The 25,650-nt window shown below is 25.9% G+C and overlaps 1 protein-coding gene and 1 pseudogene across 6 annotated transcripts; both read right to left on the reverse strand.

The window, feature by feature from the left end:
• Positions 1 to 450: 450 nt before the first annotated feature.
• On the reverse strand, positions 451 to 24,800 carry LOC107169460 (ATP-binding cassette subfamily G member 4). Of its 6 annotated transcripts, none has more exons than XM_089223875.1 (13): positions 14,054 to 14,230; positions 5,383 to 5,570; positions 5,096 to 5,235; positions 4,160 to 4,277; positions 3,902 to 4,091; positions 3,688 to 3,833; positions 3,384 to 3,622; positions 3,185 to 3,316; positions 2,857 to 2,966; positions 2,345 to 2,513; positions 2,170 to 2,270; positions 1,935 to 2,090; positions 451 to 1,292 (listed from the first exon to the last, which is right to left on the reverse strand). In XM_089223875.1, exons 3-13 carry the CDS (start codon positions 5,223 to 5,225, stop codon positions 945 to 947), a joined length of 1,839 nt encoding a protein of 612 aa, XP_089080001.1. In that variant the 5' UTR covers positions 5,226 to 5,235; positions 5,383 to 5,570; positions 14,054 to 14,230; the 3' UTR covers positions 451 to 944. The 6 variants fall into 6 exon arrangements, with proteins under 6 accessions (XP_089080001.1, XP_089079998.1, XP_089080000.1 ...); XM_089223872.1 differs by having other exon boundaries at positions 5,096 to 5,252; XM_089223874.1 differs by lacking the exons at positions 5,383 to 5,570; positions 14,054 to 14,230 and adding an exon at positions 24,498 to 24,800.
• On the reverse strand, positions 15,137 to 16,525 carry LOC149057741 (uncharacterized; annotated as a pseudogene).
• Positions 24,801 to 25,650: the final 850 nt, after the last annotated feature.

The following is a 25,650-nucleotide window of genomic DNA, read 5'->3' on the forward strand; positions in this document are numbered from 1 at the left end:
CAAGTTTCGTACAGATAAATAAAATAAATAATTATAATAATAATAATAATTATGTTTATGCACATTTTAATTATTACGTCATAGATTGAAAGTTATTATTTAATTTATAGAGTTTATATTGCCTATATGTACTAGTCTGTAAATTATTGAGGATAAAAATAATTTTTTGTAATTTATCAATAAAAGGAAATTTACTATCCAACGATAGATGAAGTTTACTTTAAACCTAAGATTAATTTTTATTATAGTTTATAAATATCCAAAACATTTTTTTCTTTGAACATTAACTATGCGTCATTTTCGTCGTAAAATAAATTATTCTGTAAAAAAACTTCATAAATCAATTTTTCATTTTATTGAAATCCAACAATATTAAACAATTATTAAAATATTTTAATTTATAACATATCTATTATAATAAACGAGTAGCTATAAAAATTAAAAATCAAATAAAAAAATTAGATGTCCTTTTTAATAACAGTATAAATATAATGATATTCCAAACATCAATAATAATTATTTTAAACTATATTTATTATAATAAACGATGAAAACATATTTTGTAATTTGTACAAAACAGTTCATTTCGTATCATATAAATAAAAAAATTATTATGATTACAATTACCCAAATTAAAATAGTATATAACATAACATTTTACAAATATTTACCTTTTCTAGAATGATAAGTATAAAATATAAAATACATATCTATGTTCAAACCAATAAATGCACAATAGATTCTTGCATTAAAGTATAAAAACCGTAATAACAATAAAAATTTAAAAAATTTAAATAAAAAAAACGTTGTCATTAAATCGTCACAGATTATTCTTTAAACCTAAATACATAAAATGTTTCAGACAAATTCACAACAATAGGTATATATAAATTATATATTATTATGTAGGTTAATTGTATTCATACAAAGAAGTAAGCTTGATTTTATAATGACACTCTGGATCTGACTCTAAGTCGTAGCAAAAAGTATGCAGCTACCCTAGTGATCAGCAGCGTTATGACCAGCGCGTATACATCGTAGTTGAATTTATCAGTGGTCATTGCAACTTCGTCCAAAAACTTCGTTGGGTATTTGTAATGGCAATACAACGAGTAACATGGCAAAATGCCACGTTTATCATAGATAGCTGCGACCAATGCATCCAATCCGTATCTCAAGAATGATATTTCTGTTCCCCACTTTAATAGATATGGAATGTCACGGAGATTCACGCCAAAGCCACTGAACACCATCAACAAAACGACGATAATGGGGCCAACGAAGTTGCCGTTCTATATGAATTACATAAAAAGTGAAATTTTTATTCCATCTGTACTGATAGGTAATGCATTATTTTATTATTTTATTAAAATATTATCATAATTTATCTACATAATGTAATATAAATAGGTACTTCCAGCGAATATAATATTATGATTAAGCTAACAACCTTAGTAGTTGAAGCTGTACCATGAACAAAAATAAATAAATAAATAAATATTATGAATTTATAGATTATACTATTATCATAGTTGTTAAGCACTTCGGCATATCTATACAACAAATAAATCGATTGGTTGATTTGGAAAATGGTTGATCTATCATTAATATTCTACATATTAATATTAGAGTAGAAATTAATTTGCTGAAATATAGAATAGGTTTTTTTTTCTTAACAGCTTATCATTCTAAAATGTTACGTTTAGACTATTCGCTAAGTGTTATGTTCATTTTTTACTATGTTAGGTATATTGTATTTGAGAAAAATAGAATAAAATAATATTTGTATACTTTGAACCTTTCACAAAACTGTTTAAAAGCAGTTAAAAATATTAAGCCCGATTGGCAGTAACATTATTACATCAGTACATCACACATGAACAGATTAAGGTCACTAAAATATTTATAATATGAACATTCGTTTTATTACTTACAATAACGCTAAACCAAGCGCCAATAATGAATCCCAAACTTTGAGAAATAAGAACCATCAACCAACTGATGAATGTAAACATGCCAAATCTATTCCATTCCAATGGTTGTCCTGTCATTAAATAAATGATTACGGAAAATATCAAACAGCCAAGTGTCTAAAACAGAATAATAATAATAATAGTATTACTAACACTGCTTACAGTTTAAAACAAATAACAATTAGTATTTTCTTACCGTTATTGGAATATCAAGTATGTTCGTAGCGATATAGTATGATTTTAATGAATACCATCTATTAAAATGTTCTTTTGTCAATATAGAGATTTCAGCAGGAACTTATGAAACATGGTTAAATTAAAAAAGATTAACGATCGTTTAAAGATTAATATAAAATATATTAAGAACTTACAGTTAATGATATTTAACATCAATGTTGATCCAACGTGATGCATGAGAAGGGAAAAAAGTAAATTATAGTTATCAAATATTTTACTGCCGTCATCGCCAATTTGTAAAAATAGTGTACCTAATAATAAGCTTACTATTATATTTACACCTATTCGTAGATAAGTCAAATCCTAAAGAAAATAAATTATACAATTATTCGTAATACATATAAATAATTTATATTTACTTCTTATGTTTATAAAAACAGATTTATATTTAATTTAGGTATATAAGAAAACATAGTAAATAAAAAGTTAATACCTACAATATAAAGGAAAGTATATTATATTAGCAATTATTACTAAATTATAAAATTTCAATCATATTCAACTTAATAAGTCAAGATTATTTTAACTCGACAAAAATTTACTTATTTTTTATTAGAATATAAGTGTATAGTTGGTAAATTACAAAAAAATTGTCCTCTACGTTTAATATTATTTTTAATTGTTAGTAAATGTATTTCTATCATACCGGATCTCTTTTGCATTTTAAAATTCCCCGATATAACAAACATTTCAATTGGTTATAAGCAGAAGTTTCATGAACGACATCCACCTCTTTTGATATTTTTTTAGGTCCACCTGTTTAATAAAAAGTATTAAAATATTTAATATTTAATTAATCATTATTTTTCATGATAAAGTAGGTCATGTCCATATTTTGAATTGTGTTTAATTACCTAGAAAAAATATAAACTAAATACTTAGATTTTTAATTCGTCGTCTTTAATTTTTACTTTTTATTTCAGTAAAGGTTAGGTTTGATTATTTTATAATAACAAGAAAACAGTGCTCAATACCCAAAGGTGCGTCATTATTGATGGCTAGCAAATCAGAATGTCCCGTCCATGTTAAACACTTCCCATTTTCAATTTCTTTTGCCATTTTTTCGATCTTGTCGTTTCCATGATCACCGCAAGCCAATTCGATCACTATGTTATACAGCTCATTAAGATAAATATAGAGAAGGTGACGTACTATTGTATTCTATTATTTTACCAAAATCAGCTGGATTGTGATAGATGGGACAGGGCAGTTCGAGTTTTGAGAGGTATGGTATTAAATTTCCAGTAGATCCTTGGTACAAGCATGTGCCTTGCGATAGAATATATACTTGATCAAACATCTGGAATAGTGATGCACTAGGTTGATGGATTGTGCATATTATGGTTCTACCCTGGTGAGCTAATAATCGTAGAAGTGATATACATTGAGAACATGAAGAACTGTCTAAGCCTCTGTTCAACAAACAAAAGTAATAATAATCAGTGGTGATAGCAATGTAAAAAATTGTTATTCTTACGTCGTTGGTTCGTCTAGGAACATGACCATTGGATTGTTTATTAGTTCTAGAGCTATTGAAAGTCTTTTCTTTTGACCACCGGATAATCTCGCGGTTCTAGTGGCCTTACATTTATCAAGACCCAGCGTAGACAATATTTCGTTCACCTACGTAAAACAAAACTCTACCCATCATTTTGTAAATGTTTGTATTTTAAATCTTAAAAATGTCTTACCACAGCATCTTTATATTTTTGAGTCTTGTCCATAGAGAGCTTGAGATTCGCAGCAACGTGCATGTTTTCATCCACTGTTAACAACGGTTGCAAACGATCATCTTGTTGGATATAGCAAGACAATCTTCGGAAACTATCCAAACGCCTTTCTTCGCCATTTACAGTAACATCCCCTCGGACACCCTTTAAACTTAAATAAAAAAAAAAAAACGTATATTAAAACATGATTTTATTTTTATTGATCGTAAAGTTTCATACTTATATCCGGATAGAACGTCCAGAAGTGAAGATTTACCAGCTCCCGATGGTCCCATAATAGCAACCAATTGGTTTGGAGCAAAAACACCATTAATGTTCTTAAGAACATCTTTGGTTCCTACAGCCATTATACAATAAACATAAAAATTATTTATTCTAAAACTATTTGAAATAAAATAAATTATTATTATTATTATTTTTGAAATGTTTAAACTAAACGGTGCTTTCAAAATTATATGTTGGACGTAGGTGATAAACAAAATATGAATACATGTTTAATTCGAATAAAATTAGGTATACAATACTTTAGTATTAGTATTAGTATTAAATATTTAAATTTATTGTGTGAGAAATGAAAACAGTCAAAAATCAAAGTAATGTATTAATAAGTGTCCTATTGACTTGAATAAACATCGGTTACCTCTACCAGCATAATATTAATTAACGATTTCAAATTAGTACATACGTTGATTGTTAATGTTTTTATTTTATGAAACTTAGTTAACCATTAAAAAAATTCAAGATATAAGTTTAACTCTTAATCTTGGAATTTAAATAATATATTATGTAAACGAAAATGCTACAAGAAATTGTAATTAATATTTAATTGATTAATAATACTTAATAATCAATCATCACATGATTAATATTATAATTGTATGGGTTAGTTTGGAATAATTATTCAAAAGCTAACCCATCCAAATTATGTTATTATTTGTTTGCATAAATAAAAATTAATATTACAAGGTATAGTCAATACATTGTATTTTTTTATACAAACATTAATAAACTGTCCAACATTTTATGATTCTAGAGGATTCAACTATTTAATTAATTCGACTACATTTGTGTGTACAAAAATTACACTTATTAAAAATATAATTAAAAGAAATTAAATTACGATTGAAACATTATCAACATTTAAAGCAGTCTTACCTTTTGTAAAGCCAAGTGACACTGTATAGTATAGATTTTTAAATCTCAGCTCGACTTGATCTTGTTTCCTGTCTTTGATGAACAGCCCCTTTGGCTCACATAGCCCTTTTGAATCATCCTTCGACTCCATAGACTCACAGCTAAAACATTTAAGTACCTATGCACATAAATAATGGAATAACACACACGAATTCACAAAAAAAAAAAAAAACAACTAAAAATACACAATTATATTGTCTTAAATCTTTAAAGTTCTTTAATCAGTTTTAAATGTGTTGATAACGAACCTAAGGTCGTCAAGGTATAAACATACACAATGGACGGATATGTACTAATATACAAGTTGAGATTTCATATACGACGTCCCCCACTTGGCCGACAAAATATTCGGTACTGACAGCTGTTGGCGCGATAAAAGGGTTTGAGATTCCTTTGAAATAACCTGGGCATGGACAATGAAATGCTTATCGCGGACCTGTTTAAGGACACTAAATGCAGTTGGTTTTTGTTGAACCGTTTTTTTTTTTAATCTGTACAGAGTGTTTAAAATAAACATGACGAATACGATTTGTCATATTTATTTTTCAATAATAAATATACCCAATTTTCGATACTAACTGCTTATTTAAAATTATATAATTATGTTTCCGTAGTGCGTTTTATTTGAATGACAATTTTAACAGAAAATTATAAATTACACAACTCAAAATCATTTACTATCTGCTTAAACTTACACTAACAAAATAAAACTAAATATTAAATTACAAGTTTTTTTTTTTATTAAAGAAATAACCCTCGGCATTTGGCCATTGGGACAAGATACATTTTTTTTTTTTTTTGAAAGGTAATTACAAATTTAATTTTGATTTCAATGTATATACCGCGAATGATAAAATAGTAATATATTATTATGTACATTTATAGAATATAATATGTAAAATATAATCTTCTTCAATTTAATTAAATTTAATGTTTTTACGACTAAAACTAGACTACAGCATATTATAGACGATTTAAAAAAATTTCCTTGCACATATCATTTTAATGCTTGGTTGAAAAAATAAAATAAGTAATAACTAGTTACTATACTTACCTATAATTAAATACTTATCATTGTACCCAACCACACCCTTTTATGTGAGTCGTAATCATCAATAGAATATTAAAGGATTTAAGTTTTAACTTAATTTACCTGAATTACATAATAAAGATATTTCCTTATTACTTCATCAATCTTAATTTTAATTAAAAAAATATTTTATGTTTTAATTGAATAATTTAATTACTGCTATTTAATACTGCTAAGTTAAAACAAAATAAGGAACAAGTAGGTACCTAATTACGTTACTGTATACTGTATAGTAGGAGTCAAGTGTACCTCGTAATAACTGAATAAGTCACTGGAATGGATGTATTAAATTTGAATTCAATGATAAATCATTACATACAAAAAACGATTCTGGATAGAGTTGGTATGTCAGCCTATTATCACATTAATTTTCTATTAATTATTGTTGTAATTTATTTCACTATTTAAATTAATATGGTATGAGTTAAAAATAGGAAATAGCATAAACTACAAAAATTGAACTAAAGGTTTTGAGAATGTCATAATATATACCTATATAAATATATAATTAGCAAAAGTTTTAAATATCAACGAAACATTTTTGAATACAAAAAAATTAACCATGATTTATAAAAAAATAATACACATCCATTTTTAATATGTTTGAATATAGCTATAACAAAAAGGAACTTTTATAAAATTTTCAAGCTTAATGATCAAACAAAAATATTTTTATCGACATATATATTTTTAAAAAAAACATCAAATGTTTACAAATAATTTAAATATCATACAAATATTTTGAAAATACAAAAATTCTAATATAAACATTTAGGAAAAATTTCAAGTATATAAATAAGGTTGTTCATTACGTGTCAAACGGAAAAAAAATAAAATAAATTTCCAAAAATTCATTTTGCATAAAAATATATAAGTTTTTTTACTTTCCTGATTGTTTTGAAAAATACTGGGAATTTTATAGTTTAGCTCTTGAAAGTACCTGTTTATCAGAAACCATGGACAATGCTAAAAATCAAAGCATCTTTTCTACTACTTTTCAAGTATACAGACACAAAAAATAAAAGCACATATCATTTCAAAACTAATACATTCATCCCGTAATTTGTTTTTCATCTAAAGCAAATGTTAGGTTACACAGTTAAACGTTATAATCTTATAATAGTTATATTTATACCATATTAAACTATATCACGTAATGTTATAATAAATCATTTTAAAAAAAAGATAAACAATAAATTATACAAGTTTCGTAAATGAAATATAAACAAACAGTTCATATAATATTAATAATTAAACATTTTTCTGTAAAATAAAAATGGGTAAAAATAAATAAATCAATAGATAAAAAATAAAAATAAAAATGTGTCTATGCAAAATCAGTTGCTAGCGTTCTTACCTTAGAAATAATTAACTAAAAAATTACTTTATAGGTAAATGTTTTATTACCATACATTTTATATAGTATTATACTACGGCGACGTAGTTATCTGATAAATAACTAACTTAAAATGCTATTACTACCTACACAGTAAGTAAATAATATTGTACCTATACCTAACTACAATGGATTAAAATTTAGCAAATACTTGCCCGTGCAATTTTTTTTAGTATCATACAATTTATCGCCGATAAAATGTAATTACTACAAATTATAAAATGTGAGCGCAGTACATTTAGGTGGTTAAACAGCTCTTTAAACAGAAAAGAAGAATCGGTACTCAACAGATTGAGAATAGGACACACGCGACTTACACACGGACACCTAATGGCTAAGGAAGAACCACCATTATGCGAAGTATGTGGTGTCCAAATATCAGTGAAACACATAATAACAGAATGCCTAAAATACCAGCAAGAACGTCAAAACACCGGATTGGACACGACCCTCGACATCGCATTGGGACCCAATGCTGTGGAGAACAACAAGATGATCCTTTTTTTGAAGTCAACAGGTCTTTACAATTTAATTTAATGATTCACATTTGTTTTTTTTCTTTCTTGTATAAATACTTAGAAACCATACTGTTATAACTTATCTTTAATATTGTAATCCCCTTTAAAAAAAAAAATGTTGTAAAAATCTTAAACCATGTAAACATACCACAACTGTAACTAATGGCCATGTAGTTGCCGAGTTTTTATTTGATCAATAAAAAAAAAAAAAAAAAAAAAAAAAAATGTGAGCATGCACTTTGTATAGTATTATATACTGTTCTTGGATTTCTAACTATGACGTATTTTTATACCTAAACAGGTAATTTATACTTAAAAATAATATATAGTATACCTAGGTACATACTTTTAGTATAATTTACATTTATAATTTATTATGCTATTTATTACTAAAACTTTAATGTTCTAACAACACATCAAGGTAAATTTAATATTAGTTCATAAACTAATAACAAATAAAGTCCATCATAAAATAATGTGTACACATAATTTAAGCCAGGAGTTTCCAAACTACGGCTCCCGAGCCAAATGCGGCCAGCGAATAAGTTTTCACCGGCCTACCAAAGAAGAGAAGGTACAAAATCTTAAAATTATATGTAATATCCAAAATCGTTATCACGCGAACCTGTCAATTATCTCCTGTATCATAATTATAATAGAAAAAATAAAATTATAAGTACCTATATTTTATTATATTATATGAACTATTTCTTAAAAACATTTATAAATATATACATATATAGAATATAAAATTTAAAATTATATACATTTATGTACCTTTGGCCCACTAAAAGATTTTGATATTTTATATGGCCCTTGAATAAAAAAAAATGTTGGAGACCCCTGATCTAAGCAATTAATTTTACTTACTTTTTATAATTTAAATATAATTTAGCTCTATAAAGTTATATAATAATGTTTTAGAATATAAATAAATTATGACATTAAGTTATTTAAATTAATTGTGTTTCTAGCAAACGTCATGAGAATATTGAGAATCAAACTAAAACATTACAAAATAAGAATCAAAATCCTATACACGTGGAGTACCTATTTTTTTTATCTCAACATTGGAAATAAAATATAATTATTCTATAAATATTGGAACAATTAAACTTTTGTGAAAAAGGTAAGTTAATAATTTATTAGTTTTAGAAAACAATAAATGATTTTTATTATTTTATAATAATATAATATGTCTTATGATTTTAGTTATTTTAAATGTTACTAGATATTTATGTTTTTTATATAATATATAAAAAAAAAAAACGTATCATAAGATACTCTGAAAAGTATTAAAATCAAAAAATTAGCAATAATAAACTTGCTTAATATTTTATTTATAACTAAAATAATAGCTAACAAAACGATTTGTTATGTTAATTCAATTAGGATAAACGTACTTTTTATAAGTGAATGCATTTTTAAATAACTTAACTAAAACAAATTGTTTAGCCATGTAAGTATAACATACTATTATCCATTAGGTACAAAAAGTAAATATACTATATAGTGTACCTACTGTATTTAACTAATTAATTAGTAATGTATCATATGTATATATATATATTAAATGATTTACCTTTTAAAATTAGTTTATATACATAATTTTTACAAAAAAATCACCATCATAAAGTACCTACCTAGTAACTAATTTGGTATACAATTATTCTTAGTACCAAGTTAAAAATTACAAAAAAATAAAAATATGGCGGTAATTCCTACAGACCAAGAAAATAAATGGGAACCTTGCTATTCTACAAACAATACTTCACCCAAACTATACAAACTTATATTTTATTGTTCAGATCTCGATTAAGGTGTTGACAAAATTCTCACCAAAGTTCATAATTAATATTCCAACATCAAGATAAATATAAATTCTGCTATGTTTTACATAAATCACAGGTACCTGAAATCCTTTGATCAAACCTATATCTCAACTTATAATCATACAACAAAGGTTTATACTTCTATATTATTAAATTACATAATTACAGTAACATTCATATCTACAACATAACAATGCAGTTCAAATACCAGTATAAATTCAAGTGTACGAATTTTATATGTAAATATTTGTACATGGTACAATGATTAAAGAGCAAGACAAAAATGTTTATTTTGTTTTACTTTATAATAGTTTTATATATATATAAATATATTACACTATTATACTCCCATACAGGTTATGCATATTTTTTTTTTCGTAAACATTAAACATGGGTCAATATGTTTTTAGTGCATCTATATTGTATATACATAAAAACAAAAAAAATTTTTATTTATATAATATGCGTCTATGTTGTTTAATAAATCTCAGGATAATTAGTTTTTACTATATTATTTTCACTACTCTTGGGGATAACTGTAAACAACAAAGTAGTATTTACAAAACAAAAGAATTCGATATTGTAGTTTCAATAAGGCGTCGATTATTTAATGATATGTAGTTATTCAATTGTTTAACTCTCTCTCCTGTCTGTACTAGTCCTACTAAGTATTTTTAAATCGCCATAGAATTACAGTTCACAATCATACTTCATAGTCAATGTTCTCAAAACATTTTTTTGTATAATTTAATGCTATTTATTTAGTTTCCGTGTAATATTCATAAAAAATATATCAATAGTTGTGTACATATATTACACATATACCGTGTGTTCACCAATTTAGGGAACGCTGAATTTCTCGGCTGGATTATTTTGGAATAAATCGAATTTTTTTCAAGCTAGTGGTATATAAATACACATTTTCAGATAAATTTCAAATTTTTAATGCATGCGCATTGCAAATTATTTATTTTTTTAATAGCAACGAGTATTTTTGATACCGAATTCGGATAAACTGATTTTTTAAAGTAATTTTGATCAGTTAACCTTGGCTCTAAAACAAAAATTGACTGAATGAGAGCCATTCAAATTGTAATAAATAATACATTTTTACAATTCATTATAAAATGCATAAAACCATTTATAATTACTTATTATTGGTTACTTTTTGAATAATTTTACGTATTTTTTTTTTATATATATTCGTGTTATAAATAAGATTAACATAATATGGATATAAAATTTTTTAATTAAAATTGATTACAATTGTATACGTAAAAATATGTTACTTTATTCGATTCCAGTAATAGTTATTGAAGAACTTAAGTTTTAACTCAATATTATTTGCAATAATTAATAAGGAATTAAATCCATTTGACCTACCTATCACGAATTCACAAGTATAATTTTATGTCTAATGTTTATGTATAAGAGGACATTTTTTTACGAATCGTATATATATTTTTGTATAATCTAAGCTAACTTGTACAAACTAAATATGAATTATTTACAAATTATCATTTTGTTGTTGTGATATTAGTATAAGTAAGAAACACAATTTCATAACATATGACTTTTGTATTAAGACATATTTATTTTTTAACAACTGATTTTTATAAGAATTCATTTTAGGAGGCTCAATTGTATGTCATGCGACTTTCAGATACTTGGCTTGGTACCATATATATATATATATATATATCAATATAATAATAACTTGATTTTTTGCCTATAAAAAGATTGAAAAGCTATTACATTTCATATGGTATGAGCTGTGTAGCATTATTTTTATTTAAACTATCGTTTAAGTGACTTTATTTGCATATTCAAAATTAAATAAAGAAATACATTGTTTTGGCTGTTTTATATATACTAGCATTCATATTTACCGACTGTACCGGTGTGGCTGTGCAGTTACACAATAATTATCCAATTTGCCGCGATAAACTTGTAAAAGTGCGTCATGTAAAAATATTTAAATGCATATAAAATACTCAGTTTAACTACATTATACTAAATTTTAAATTCTAGATTTTTATAAGGTACTTCAGATTTTTGAAGGTTACCTATACCTCCTACTCATACACTCTTTCTCAAAACGGCAAACATTTTTATGAGCATTTATAAAATGTAATAAATTATGCCCAACATTACGCTAGAATGTCCACTCAAATTTGTTTTTCAAATGCTTAAAATTTATCATTGCTTTCACATAATTACAAATATACAAACGTTATGTATACTGATTTCTGCCGATATGTGCAAATTAATAACTAAAACTAATATTCTGTAGTATGTATGTGTTATCTGATTATTTTTAAAAAAGAATTATGATTAAAAAATATATTTAATACAAAATTATAAGACTGTTAAGTATCGATTTATGATTTATTTAGTCGTAAATAACATAGGTATATTTTTTATTAACATCTTCATGACGTGGGTATATTCATGAGAAAAGCGTACCAATATACTAAAATATAAAAAATCAATAATCTAAACATTCTAACCTATTACTTTAAAACGTTATTAAACTGATAATATAATGATTACATATATAATATATACAGTATGATTGTTTTATTTAAATTAATTTTACTAATTTAGTAGATTTAATTTTGCAAATACAGAGGAACCTTAACCTTTTAAATTTTATGTTAGGTTGTGTAAATTCTATAATATTTATCGATCGAATAATAATTTCGGATCATATAAAATATACGCTTTAGCATGTGTATCACACGATTTATTTATATCGTACTTTATTTTCAAGCTAACCATTACGGATATAACTCATTAATGGACATTATTTAATTTAACAGTAAAAAAATATTATATCAAATTATATAATAGGAAGGTATCCTACTATTTGTAAATATTTAATCCATTAAAATATTTAAATTATGTTATGTTCACTGATCATATTTTATGATATCAGTATGATAGTATGTAAAGTCTAAACATTTTATGAAAGTATCTATGGTGGTATAAAAAAAATAATTTGGAAAATAGTTTATTAGGTAATTGATAAAAAAAATATTCTTGAAATATTTATGATTGTATGTATTATATAGGTACATCTACTAAAGTTTTGTTTTTATGCAATTATCTCAATATAAAATACATAACATTTTAACAGCACGTTAAAATTCAGTAGTGGGACTATTCTTTAATAAAAATAAAAAGCGACGAATAAAATTTCTAAAAACTCACTTCCTGCAAAAGTTAAACATTTAAAACACTCTGTATACTAATTATTAACAAAGTTTTATCACAGTTTATCTTTTTTATTGAAAAGTCTACATTTGTAAAACTTAAGTACATAAAATATACCAAGCTGTTTAATAGATTAATATCCTGTATTATTAATAATTACTTGAGGTGTTGAGTTGTATATATTTTTTAAGGTGTGAATAATAGAAAAATGAAACATTCATTAAAATCTTAATATGAATTGATCCGTGTCCTTTAACTTTTATGGATAAAATCACTGCATTTTTAGGTACCAAAAATAAAACAAATTATTTATGAACAAACTTATAAACAAGAATTGATGAGGAAAATAATAATTGGTCTTCCTAAATATTATTTTCTCCAATAAATCGAATATATATTACACATAAAAAAACATACATATATATATATACAGCTAGTTTGAGCATTTTTAAGTACAACTTTTATTATAATTACTTTTTTCAATTTTGTGTAAATTAAGAAAAAAGGTCTAAAAAAAAATTGTACGATAAACTATCGAATATCAATTCTTGAAAAAAAAGTCATACGCATGAGTTGTGAGATGAACTCTAAAAGTTTCAATTTAATCAACGTTATTTCCTTTTAATTTTTACATAATAAAGTATTTTCTCACAAAATTAATGCATGTATATAAGTATACATTTGAATAAAGTATAAAAATTCTCCGCAGTAAACGAACAATATACATTTTATTATTACTCTCAATATAGGGTTGATGCAGAAAATATAAAAATACGAATAGAGAAAACAAATATAAAAAGTTTATGCGTTAATATTTATAGTAACAATGCCATTTAATTAAAAATGACTATTTTTAATCTAAATTACCTTGTTAATGTTAAGCCAAGCAAGCGATCGTGGGTAAGTTTTATGTTTTACGCCTTGAATAATATTGATGCATCGACGTAAGTATAACTATTGTTTGAATGACGACTGGTCCAGCAAACAACACTCACACGCGACTGACCGGAATATAAAAGATATCGGTTTATTACAATTTAATGTACTGACAAAACATATTATTAGTGTTAAGAACAGATTAATCTAAACGGTTGAATTTTGACCTCTGAATTGTATTTTATCACGAGAGACACGTTTCCCACTAGCCAACAACGATGCGCCAACATTTCGAGTACAAGCGATTGTAGTAATAATAAATAATAATAATAGTAAGAATAATATATATATTTTTAATTTTGTATATAAATGCTATAAATTGCATAAATGTTTTTTTTATTATGTTGAAACCGCTTAGTAAATAAATATTAATATACTATATTATACTCTTTTATTTTGTAGACTAAATCGTGATTTGATAATATTGTATGTATATGCATATCATACATTGGTGGTAACTAAAGCGAATAACAAATTGCTCCCATCCATTGTGTTGTAGTTAACTGCAAGTTATTGCACTTCTATACATGTATATTATATAACTACTGTGCGGCGTATATAGATAAAGAACCTACAAATATTGAGAAAACGACCTAAATATATATCAAAAACGTATAAAACAAAATTGTATATAATTAATACAGTCATGCAGATTTTAAATATATTTTTTTTCTCTATTTTTCAATATATTTTATAAGAATGTGGAATTCTTTTTGTTAAGTTTACTTAATAATGTAGATTTGGTGGGAAAAGAAAAAATTTTAACTATCAACCAATATTTTTGAAAATTTGTTATATATTATAAATGTTACCGGCAAGGTGTTAAATATAGGCATTCTATAAATGTCCTAGGAATTCTATAGAATTCCTTGAACTATTTGGCAATGTATTAAATTTGAATGTTTATTATGCTTAGGCAATCTATAGAATTCCCAGGATTTTTATAGAATGCTAATACTATGTTAGGTAATGTGTTAAACCAAAATATGTTTATTATTATTTATTGTTTATTATTCATTTATTACAGTAAACAGACGATGAATGGCATTTCGAACTGCTTAAATATTATTCTTTACACATAAACATTTTTTGGATTGATAATTTGGCATTTTATAAAACCTTGTCCAATTCTTGTAGATTGTCGAGTTGCAATTGTACGTAAAACAAATTTATTTTTTCTTGGAACTTGGCCAATTGTTATTTAATTTTTTTTGGTATATTGTGAATTAAGACCTGGAATATAAAGATTTAAAAAGCCCTTCCTTAGTCTTTAATCTGTAATATCTATCAACTGTTACCTGCAAAAATATTTTAATGATGATAAAATAATAAAATATAAACAGTTGAATTACTATAATATAATATTATGTATTATGTTTACCTCCATAACAACAGGTAAAATATTTCGAACATCTCCGCGACCTTTGTCCACATCGGAAACTGGAACTCTAACTGTATCCATGTTTTTATTTTAACTGCTTGATTTTTAAGATTTTCTTTAGCCTTTCTTCGATTATCTATAGCATTTGCGTTATTTTATTGAATTGTAGGAATTGTATCTTGAATTGAATTATCTTGATTATTTTCACAATAATTGCTATTCTTTGGAAGTATTGGATCATCATATTTAAGTTAATTTTTTTCAAATATTTCAAGTAATTGTTCTTCGTTATTTAAATTTTCGATTACTTCTTTTGGTAAATTTTATGTGCTAAGCCCAACCTTGACTTTACAACCAAATAATACCTCATATAATGACATCTTAATCCCAGAAATGTAAGGCCCTATTTTTCATTAATTGAATGAATCTCAATCCTTGATTCCAGTGAGAATTTTTTGCTGTTTGCATCCATGTTGTGAGCATATTCTTGGCGTCTTGATTTGCTCTTTCAACACTCTCCTGACTTCGGCTGTGCCTTACCGTGAATAATTTTAAGTTCAGGCCACTTGTCTTTTAAGTTATTGGAAACTATATGTTATTTGAAAATTCACGTCCGCTATCAGATTGTAGGATCGATGGAGCTCCTATTACCGTAAAAATATCTATGAGGTTAAATGCTACTTCCTCTGCTCGTTTTTGTTCAAGTGTCTTAAAAATTATAAATTTGGTAAGGTAATCTTGGTAGTTGGTATACTATTATAAATTTTTATTTTCCATCTGGATGTGACTGAAAATCAATGAGGTCAACCTGACATCGATAATTGAATTCCGGTGAAATAATAGGCTTAATCACTACTCCTTTTTAACGCTTTTTTTTGTTTCTGTTGACATGGTTCACATAACTGTAAAAAAATACTCTATATCACACCAGTAATATTTTTATATTTTCTTGAAAGTTCAGAAATCATACTGTCACGAACTCACGACCACCATGACCAATTGGTTCATGTGTAGTTTTTAGAATTTTGTAAAGTTCATAATCATTAACATAAAATAATATTTTGCTATCAGCAGTTACCGGAAAAATTAATTTTTTTATTTGCTGTACAACCAGAATATTGTATCAATCAAAACCTCAAAATTACATATAATATCATTAGAAAAATATTTTAACTGAAAATTATATATTATTAAATATTACCTATTGACATTTTTTATTGTTAATTAAAATTATATTATAAAAATATAAGATAAATTATTAATCTTCTGAAAAAACTTTTTGACACACCTAACATAATATTTTTTACTATAAGTACCTATATCGACTAACATAATACAGCATTAAATAAAAATTAAATACCTTTGAAACATCCAGTAATCACGCGATGTTTTCTTTTTCTTCTTACCATCTTTAAGCAGCAGTAACTCGTGTAATATTTGTTGATATTTTTCATTCGATAAATAAACTATATTTTTCGAATTTTTCCGACATTTACTTAATTCGGTATGGAAACGTTCAGACATTTTTATAGTACATCTCAACATGACATTATGACAACACGACAAACACTCTAAGAGTGAAAAAAAAAATATTTTTAAAAACGTATTTTGAATTTTCCCGTATAACACGAACAACATAATATCACCTACCTTATGCTATAAGATAATCGTCAAGATAAGCAATAATCATTGATTTCACTAATGTGAAGTTTTATATTAATTATATGCTTTTCCTGCTCATTATTGGCATCCTATAGAATACCTAGGATTTCTATATAATACCGGATTCAACATTTTGCCGGTAACATACATATATATTAAATGTATTATACTATTTTGATGTATCTTACTAAGGATTATAATATTTACTATTGGTTTTACAATAGGATGCTTATTTTATTTGACCACAAGTCAGCGATCACATTTTTTAGTTACTTATCTCATGTTTTTCGGTACTTTTTAAACAATCATTATTATTTTTAGTATCATAAATTTTAACTTTGGATGTTAAAATTGATACGATCCATTTTAGTTAATTATTTTTAATCAAAATAGGAGGTATTCATATTAATTATACAGCCGTAAGTTATTAGTAACTTTAAATGATAATAGCTGATAAGTGATGAAAAATATTAATTACTCAAAATTACCTAACATCATTATGGTATGTAATATATGTTTTTTTATTTTTATTTAAATCGCTGTTTACCGCATGTGCGATGTGCAATTCAATGCAATTTACAATAAGTACAATGTACATACATTTGTGTAATTTAAAGCGAATATGCCATAAATACTTTACTTAATAACTACTGCATTGGAACAAAAGAACTGTAATTGATGTGTTATGGATTATGTATTTACATAAATACATTATATAGGTCTTGCTTTAAATAACAAAATAATTTAGTTGCATTACTAAATTGATTAGTTTAATTTGTTTAAGTAGGCAACTATTATAACACTACAGATGAAACTATCCATTTATTTCATATTAACATATTAACATATGAAACATATAATAATAGATAGATCTATGATTTTTAACAATCTATATTTATACTTAAGGAGCTATAATTTTTATTTAATTATAATATAGATATACAAAATAATCGATTTATCGGAGTCACTCGGTCAAAACAGTTCTTAACTTTCAGCTGCCATCAAGTTCATCACAGAGGCAGAACTACAAAATAAAATATATGAAAATTGTAAATAATATAGTTGACGACAATAATGCAATCTTAAACCAAGGAAATAAAAATTTTGTAACCCAATGGCCTATGTCACCGAGGGTATATTTCGTTTAATAAAAAAAATAAAAAATAATCGAGATTATAAAAATAATTATTGCAGACAGAGATTGAAATAGTTTTTTATTCGGACATTCCATTAAGAATGTTAGTTATAAAACTAAAAAATAGTAAAATAAAATGTATTAAATGCCTCAAAAATCAACAACCTACCCAAAACTTATTGTAAAAAATAAAATACACAATTTATAAGTACCTATATAACCTATATATAAGATAAAAATTTATTGAGTCTGGCAATTGTTTATTACACAAATATTGAATTACTTTAGAGACGTTGAGTGATTTCAAATGTGTAAATCTATATAGATTAAATTATTAAGTTTTTACTTCTATACCTATGTTATTACACACTTTATTCGAATCAGATTGTTTATTTTCATCATTCTAAATAATACATATTATATATTATATTGTAGTAATAAATAATATGTTATATTATATATAATAGATGTGATTATATTAATATATATATATATATTATATTATATCATTATATTATTCTACAGCACGAATTTTGCCGCCACAGCATCGTAGATGACGGTACAAATATATTATACAGCTATATTATAATATACTCGGGGTCATAGCGGCGCAAACCCGCGAGAAATACATTTTGATCCGCCGCCCGTCACACCACTCTCCTGAACCCCTCCCGCCATTATAATAATATAATAACACACGGCCCTCGTCCTATTTCTCATCCTCATCCTCCTCTTCGGCGCCTCTCTTCGCCATCGTCGCTACCGTTTAAACGCTGCAACGATAATATTATTACAGTAATCGCAGTACAAAGGCGGAAGGCACGCTGTAATGGAAAAGTAAGTCTTATTGTAAACGAAAACTCTATATGTATGTTTACTAACTATATATATATAAATATACATATAATGTGTATTATGTTTATATGATGTGTCTCTCCAGTTTAATCCCACGAAGAGTTAAATATCATGGTATAGCATCATGAAAGCGGTTATAAATTATAATATATATATATATATATAATAACAACTCGGGTGAAATTGACTAGTGTTTATTGTTTCAAAGTTCTTGACGCCGGCTCGTAATCTAAAAGCGTTATTATCATGGTATGTTCAAATCTGCATAAATAGGTATACGGCATTCGAATAATATACACGTCGGGAAAATAGTGTGTTTGTATGTATCATTTATTATTCATATTATACTTATATGTTCACGAAAAAACTAGTTTACCAATCTTCAATACAATTCAAAATAATTATAAATGTTTTAAGACTAACAACCACAGTATGCCTGTATTTCATAAACTTAAACATGGGACGATAATATAGCCGTAGCAGGTGAAACCATTATAAAATGTCAAATTTAAAACAAAATGTCCGAAAGCCAATTTTACTTTCGTTTATGAAATTTAGTTAATTCGATGAAAACATATACTGCAATATATATATAAAAAAAAATAATAGAATATACTTATACCTACTCGGTGTGTCAATGATTTAAACAAGAAAAATTCGATACGTATCGATACAAAATAATTATGTCTGATATACTTCTTATAAACTCGATATTAAAGTATTAAACCAATATGTTTCAATAAACTCCAATAAATTTATTCATTGATAATTTTGAATATTTTTAACATATAAAGTAGTTGGCACTAGTGTACTCCCTCCTGTCAATTTAATACTACCTAGCACTCAGTAGTAAGTGAACACTGAACGTGCCACTCATATTATTATGGCTTAGTTGGATTTTAATAATTATGTAAATAATTAGTGTTATAATTCAATAAAACTATGTACGCCATTAACAAGTAAAAACTGCAGCTTAAGGAAAACAATAACCGAGTTTCGGAGTTTGCCATTTGGACATTCCATCCATTACTCACCAGAGTTCACCTTGTATTATAAAAATGTAATTTATTGAATTTAGGATCAGTCCTAGCGGAGTGTACGCAATACTGGTATAACAATTGTTTTGATATTCATAATAATTGATTAATTACTATCTATAGACACAAAACAAGAAATATAACAAAAACGTACTGATTTAAAATGTTTATATGTACAGTATTGCGTAGGTAACTACTTGTTGTTGATGTTATCGTCTACCGATATCGTCAGAGAGATTCATCATCTCTATCTCGTTTTATGTATATATACGTTTATAGTTACTTTTTTTATACTTATTTACATAATTATATTTTGTAGCGATGCGTCGAAAACATCCGATAATAGAATATCAAATTCTGAATATCGTCCTTCCTTCATTATATGTTTCCCAACGCAAAGACGCAAAGTAAAAATGAAATAAAAAGCAGAGACAGTATAAGAGTGCTTATAAGACTTCCCTCAATAGCTCCATATGGCTCCTCTGAGTTTAACTTCTGTAATTTGAAATAACTTATACTAGTTACTTATAGATGCTCTCTATACTACGACCATCGTAAGAACGGTAATGTGTGACGACCAAAATTCGCACGATCTCGCGCATTCCTACCACTTAAACCTTAGCAGAAAGGGAGTTACCTATTAAATTGCAATGATATTTGATTGAAAATGTTTTACTAAACGGATTAACAGAAGAACTGATGAATGTAATAACTTTTGTTATAATGAATATTTTTAAATGTGTTTTCTTTTATATTATTTGTAAACACTTACGCTGTATTAATTATAGTATACATTTATTCACTTTAATTTCTTGAAACTGAAAATAAAAATTTTAAAATTAGATTCAAATTATTTAGAAAATTTCAAAATTTGATTATAAGAATAATGGTGGTGGTAAAAATATTTATCTGAGTCAAAAATTCTGTTTTAAAAAATTTTAAAACTTCAATATTTTTTTAAATAAATTAATGGCGTATTTAAAACATGATTACTTTTTTCAAAATGTTATTTTTAGGAATTCTCTGGCACTATATTTCTTAAATCATCTATTTTTATAATTTTTTTTCATACATTTAAGTACCATCTATTTTTTCAGATCATATACAACCCTATTTATAGTTAATATTTTAATATTAGAAAAACATTATGCACTCTTAAAAATTTTAATTAAACAGATAGAATAAGCCATAATATAAGCTGCATATTGTCTGTTCTTTGAATGACTTCTGAGTGATTAAAATATTTCAATGTTTTTTAGTATATAAAAGCATTTTTGTAAATAATTCAAAACATCATTAAACATCATTATTTAATAATTATAAAGTCAATTTTTTTTATCAAACTCAACAACTATTACTTACAATTCATTATTTTTAATATTTATGTTAATACTTTGGCCTAAGGCAATTTTTTAGCTAGTATATAGTTAATATCGACTGTAAGAAATAATTTTTAACAAATTTTCATCTTTTGTTTCAACTATTTAGACAACTCCAAATAGCTTTTATCATTATATTTTGTTATAACGATAATAATTAGTAACACATTACAAACGTCGCTTACAATTACACACCTGTGTGTAGTTATTTTAAACGATATGAGTTCAGCATACAGGTAAGGTACCTCGTTCCTAATGACTAATTTTAATAATTTGATAAGTAAATGTGTCAAATAACCACGTAAACCCTATTTTTATAAACATGTGATAACGTAGAACGAAGGTCGCGGTCTGCGTAAGAAAAATTTCAATTCTCGCGGAATTAAAAAAAAAAATCAAAACAAGTTTTCTCCATAATATGTCATATATATAAAATATAAATATATTATAATATAGATACTATATAGGTTTTAAATATCAATCTGTTAATAAATCGTGAGTAAAAGTTACTTGGATAAAAACACCGTGTATAATTGTATAGAAGTTTATTAGGTAGGTATGTATAACAGTTTTATGACCTCATTTAAAATACGAAAGCCGATCTATAAGACCTTGAGCTTTATCCGCGTCTATATGACAAAAAAAAGTAAATATGTTCATACGATTTGTAAATAATTTTGTTGTGAATGCATATTATTATGATCATGCAATCAAAATATTACTTCATTACAAACCACATTGTTTTTTTATCGACGTTTTATTGTTCCATTATAAAAATGAGAAAAAGAGAAAAATTATTACAATAGATTTGATAGACATTGAATTATTGAAGATGAAAAATTATTATGTTTAGCCCAAAATATGTGTTACTACTAATTGTATGTATTGTAACAGTATAGAGTACATATCCAATCACGATTTTAATATTATTGCTTGTGAATATTTCAATTTAGTTAAGCTAATTAGTAAGCATTTAAAATGATTTAAGTGGGTAGGTACTAGGTATAATGCCTAGTGCCCCAAAATTTCAATAACCGTAAAAGGTTAAGTTCCCTACACAAACACTTCTATTTCATTTTTTTCAACTTGTAATAATTATCTATTGATTCAATAATTAAAATTTTCTATACGGAATATGAAGGTTTTAGGGAATATTAAAATAAATTTTTCACATAAAAAGTTAATCATTACCTATGATTAACAACAGTAAAAATTGTTTAAATAAAATCGTAAAATATTCTATTAATAATTTATAGTTAACTTAGGTAAGCTAAACTAATAAATTTACTTTATGGTATATAATATACAATGTATATACTTTATATTCTATTGATACATAGATGTTCGTAGATGTTGAAGAAGTGTAAGATGTCTGCAAGCCTGCTTACCATTTTGTAAATAAACATAAACAAATAGATGAGTTAAATTAATAAATCAATAAAGAATTAATAAATAGTTACCTATTATAATTCAAAATAATGCACAAGTTTAATTTCAAACATGAAATGTTAGTATAATGGTTTTCAGCAATTATATTTTTCAGTCATATAAATCCTATAGATATCCATGACACAATTACATCATAACAGCTTCGTAACATTTTGTATGTATTTAGTTTTTTGGCCTATTTAAAAAATATTTTAAATTTATGAAATGAAAATTCAAGTTTTAAATTAATGATAAAATAAGATAATCAAGCTAATATATTTACACTTATAAGTTATAATTCACTTTAAAGCTTTAAGCCTTAGTAAATGTAATGGTTCGTATTTTAAAGTTAAAATCGTCTTAGTCTTACACAGATAGTTATTTGTTTAAAAAAAAGAATATATCAGCTGGGTAAAGATAATAAATAAAATACATATAATGACACAGAATATGTGTATTATTGAACTCGATATATTATAAATATTGAGTAAATGATTAATATCAATTTATATTTAGAACTGATTGAGAAATTACCTTCGCGGTTTTTTAACTACCTATCATAGTGTTTACAAGATATACGAATGAAATTCCTTGCCTGTTTGTTGGGAAAAAAAAATTAATTAATTACATTGTATTATATTATTTCCGTTAAATGTATTCATTAATATAACTTATGTTTATTGTTCAAAGTATATTATAATAATACAGTATGACTGTATGAGGCATGAGTATAGTAAGATAGAACACAATTCAATACCAAGTTCTATAATTTGATATAATGCTGCAGCGCATAGAAATAATAATAATAATAAAAAAAAACAATACTTGATCGTTAATGATAGATAGTGATGGCGGCGAATATAAAAGAAACTGGCAGTCAGGACCACAATTTTTATGATAGGTTACATACAATAACTATCTAAACATATTTATAAACTGTAATACATTAATACATCATATATTATATATCTACTATTATTATGTACTCTGCATGTGTTTGTATGCCCAGGTTCGACGAATAGCGACCAGTGGATGAACTTTATCGGTCCCACAGACAAAAAATTAATTTTTTGAACTATTTATTATTAATTTTTTTTTTTTAACGATGAATTAAACGAGGTTTTCATTGATTTTAATTTTATTTTGCCTTAACTTTTTTTGGTTAAACATATAAATTAAAATATTTTAATGTGCCCTTCTCCCCGAAAACATTATATAAATTCCTTTAAGTGGCGCTCCAAAAATATTTTTCGACGACCCTGCAGCCTTGTCACTAATAGAGAATATCAAAAATTTATTACAACCACATTCCTGTATACCTGCATATGCACAAAAAAATAACTGACAAACAAAATCTACTTAATAATTAATTATTTTAAGTTATTATAACTTAATTTTAATATTGTATTGGGAATACATGCACGTATGTTATAAGAAGTCTCGTACCTACCTACACGTTGCTATAATATTATAATTTTATATAGGTACAGACACCTACCTAGTGATTAAAATCCATTTATTTTACGAAGATGCTGTAGAGTCACAACAGTACCAGGACAATATTATTATTATTGTGCATGGTGTTTCTTGCGAACGATCGATCCTAATTATTTTGTTCTTACGATAATATTATGTTATGTTAACATCATCTCGCACACTGCAATATACACAATACACACGTGCGCGCGCACACACTCCTATAATATTGCACGCGAGCTGCACGCTTGCACAATAATAATATTATAATATTGGTAGGTATAGGTAGGTACCTATAGGTTACCAGCATTAAAATAACACGCGAAACCGACCGCTGGAGATAGAGTACTGATTTCTCGTGGTGTGCACATTATACACGCTAGCCGGCAACAAGACGACGACGGCCAACACAGTATTCCTACCATAATATTAAACATTATATAACCGTGGTATACCACCTATCACGTATCTGTGAGACTGTGACCATATTATTATTATAACGCGCGCGTTTCGCCACTACCTTGGTACGCGTTCTTCGTTCACCTGACCATGTCATCGCTTCATCCGCGGACCAATATTTTTCGTCCACCGCAACAGGAAAATTAATTTACTGTTCGATTGTCGAGACGCGCACCGGCGGCGTAATGTTCGCAGCAGTGGCGCCGAACTAATTTTTTTTAGGTGTGGCAATGGACATTAATTTATACCCACCCACCTACCTAAGCGCTTTGAAACCTAAGCCGTGGGGGGCTAAGCCCCCCACACCCCCCCAAAGACACTACAGATTTTTTAACTTAGAAAATATAATTTTAATAAATAAATATATAACCCATATATTATTTACTTTATTTTTGCATTATTTCAGTAGGCTACCCCTTTATAAATGTACACCCAAAAAGTGGGGGCTACCCCCCCCCCTTTTACAGCAATCAATTTTTATTTTATAATCAACATTCATACATTTTATATTTGCAAAAAAAGATTATATTGGTACAAATAACAATTAATTATATAATTTAACAAAAGTGTAATAATAAAATATAATTAATATATACATTATAAAATTAAAAAAAAAAAAAACCGTTAAATAATTGTCTTTTATAATAGATTTTTAAGAACAGTACTATACGTTGTAAGGGTTTTTATTACCTCTTCATTATCAATGTTAATATCTT

This window comes from Diuraphis noxia, unplaced genomic scaffold (assembly GCF_037042655.1).
Source record: "Diuraphis noxia isolate RWA-SAM2 unplaced genomic scaffold, SU_Dnox_SAM2 contig0003, whole genome shotgun sequence".
Taxonomy (NCBI): domain Eukaryota; kingdom Metazoa; phylum Arthropoda; class Insecta; order Hemiptera; family Aphididae; genus Diuraphis; species Diuraphis noxia.

Coding starts and splice junctions, on each gene's coding strand:
- LOC107169460 (XM_089223874.1), bottom strand. CDS start 5,225: ATGGAGTCGAAGGATGATTCAAAAGGGCTATGTGAGCCAAAGGGGCTG. Junction 4,278..5,095: donor GTCACTTGGCTTTACAAAAG/GTAAGACTGCTT, acceptor TAATGGCTGTAG/GAACCAAAGATGTTCTTAAG. Junction 2,091..2,169: donor TACTTGATATTCCAATAACG/GTAAGAAAATAC, acceptor ATTCTGTTTTAG/ACACTTGGCTGTTTGATATT.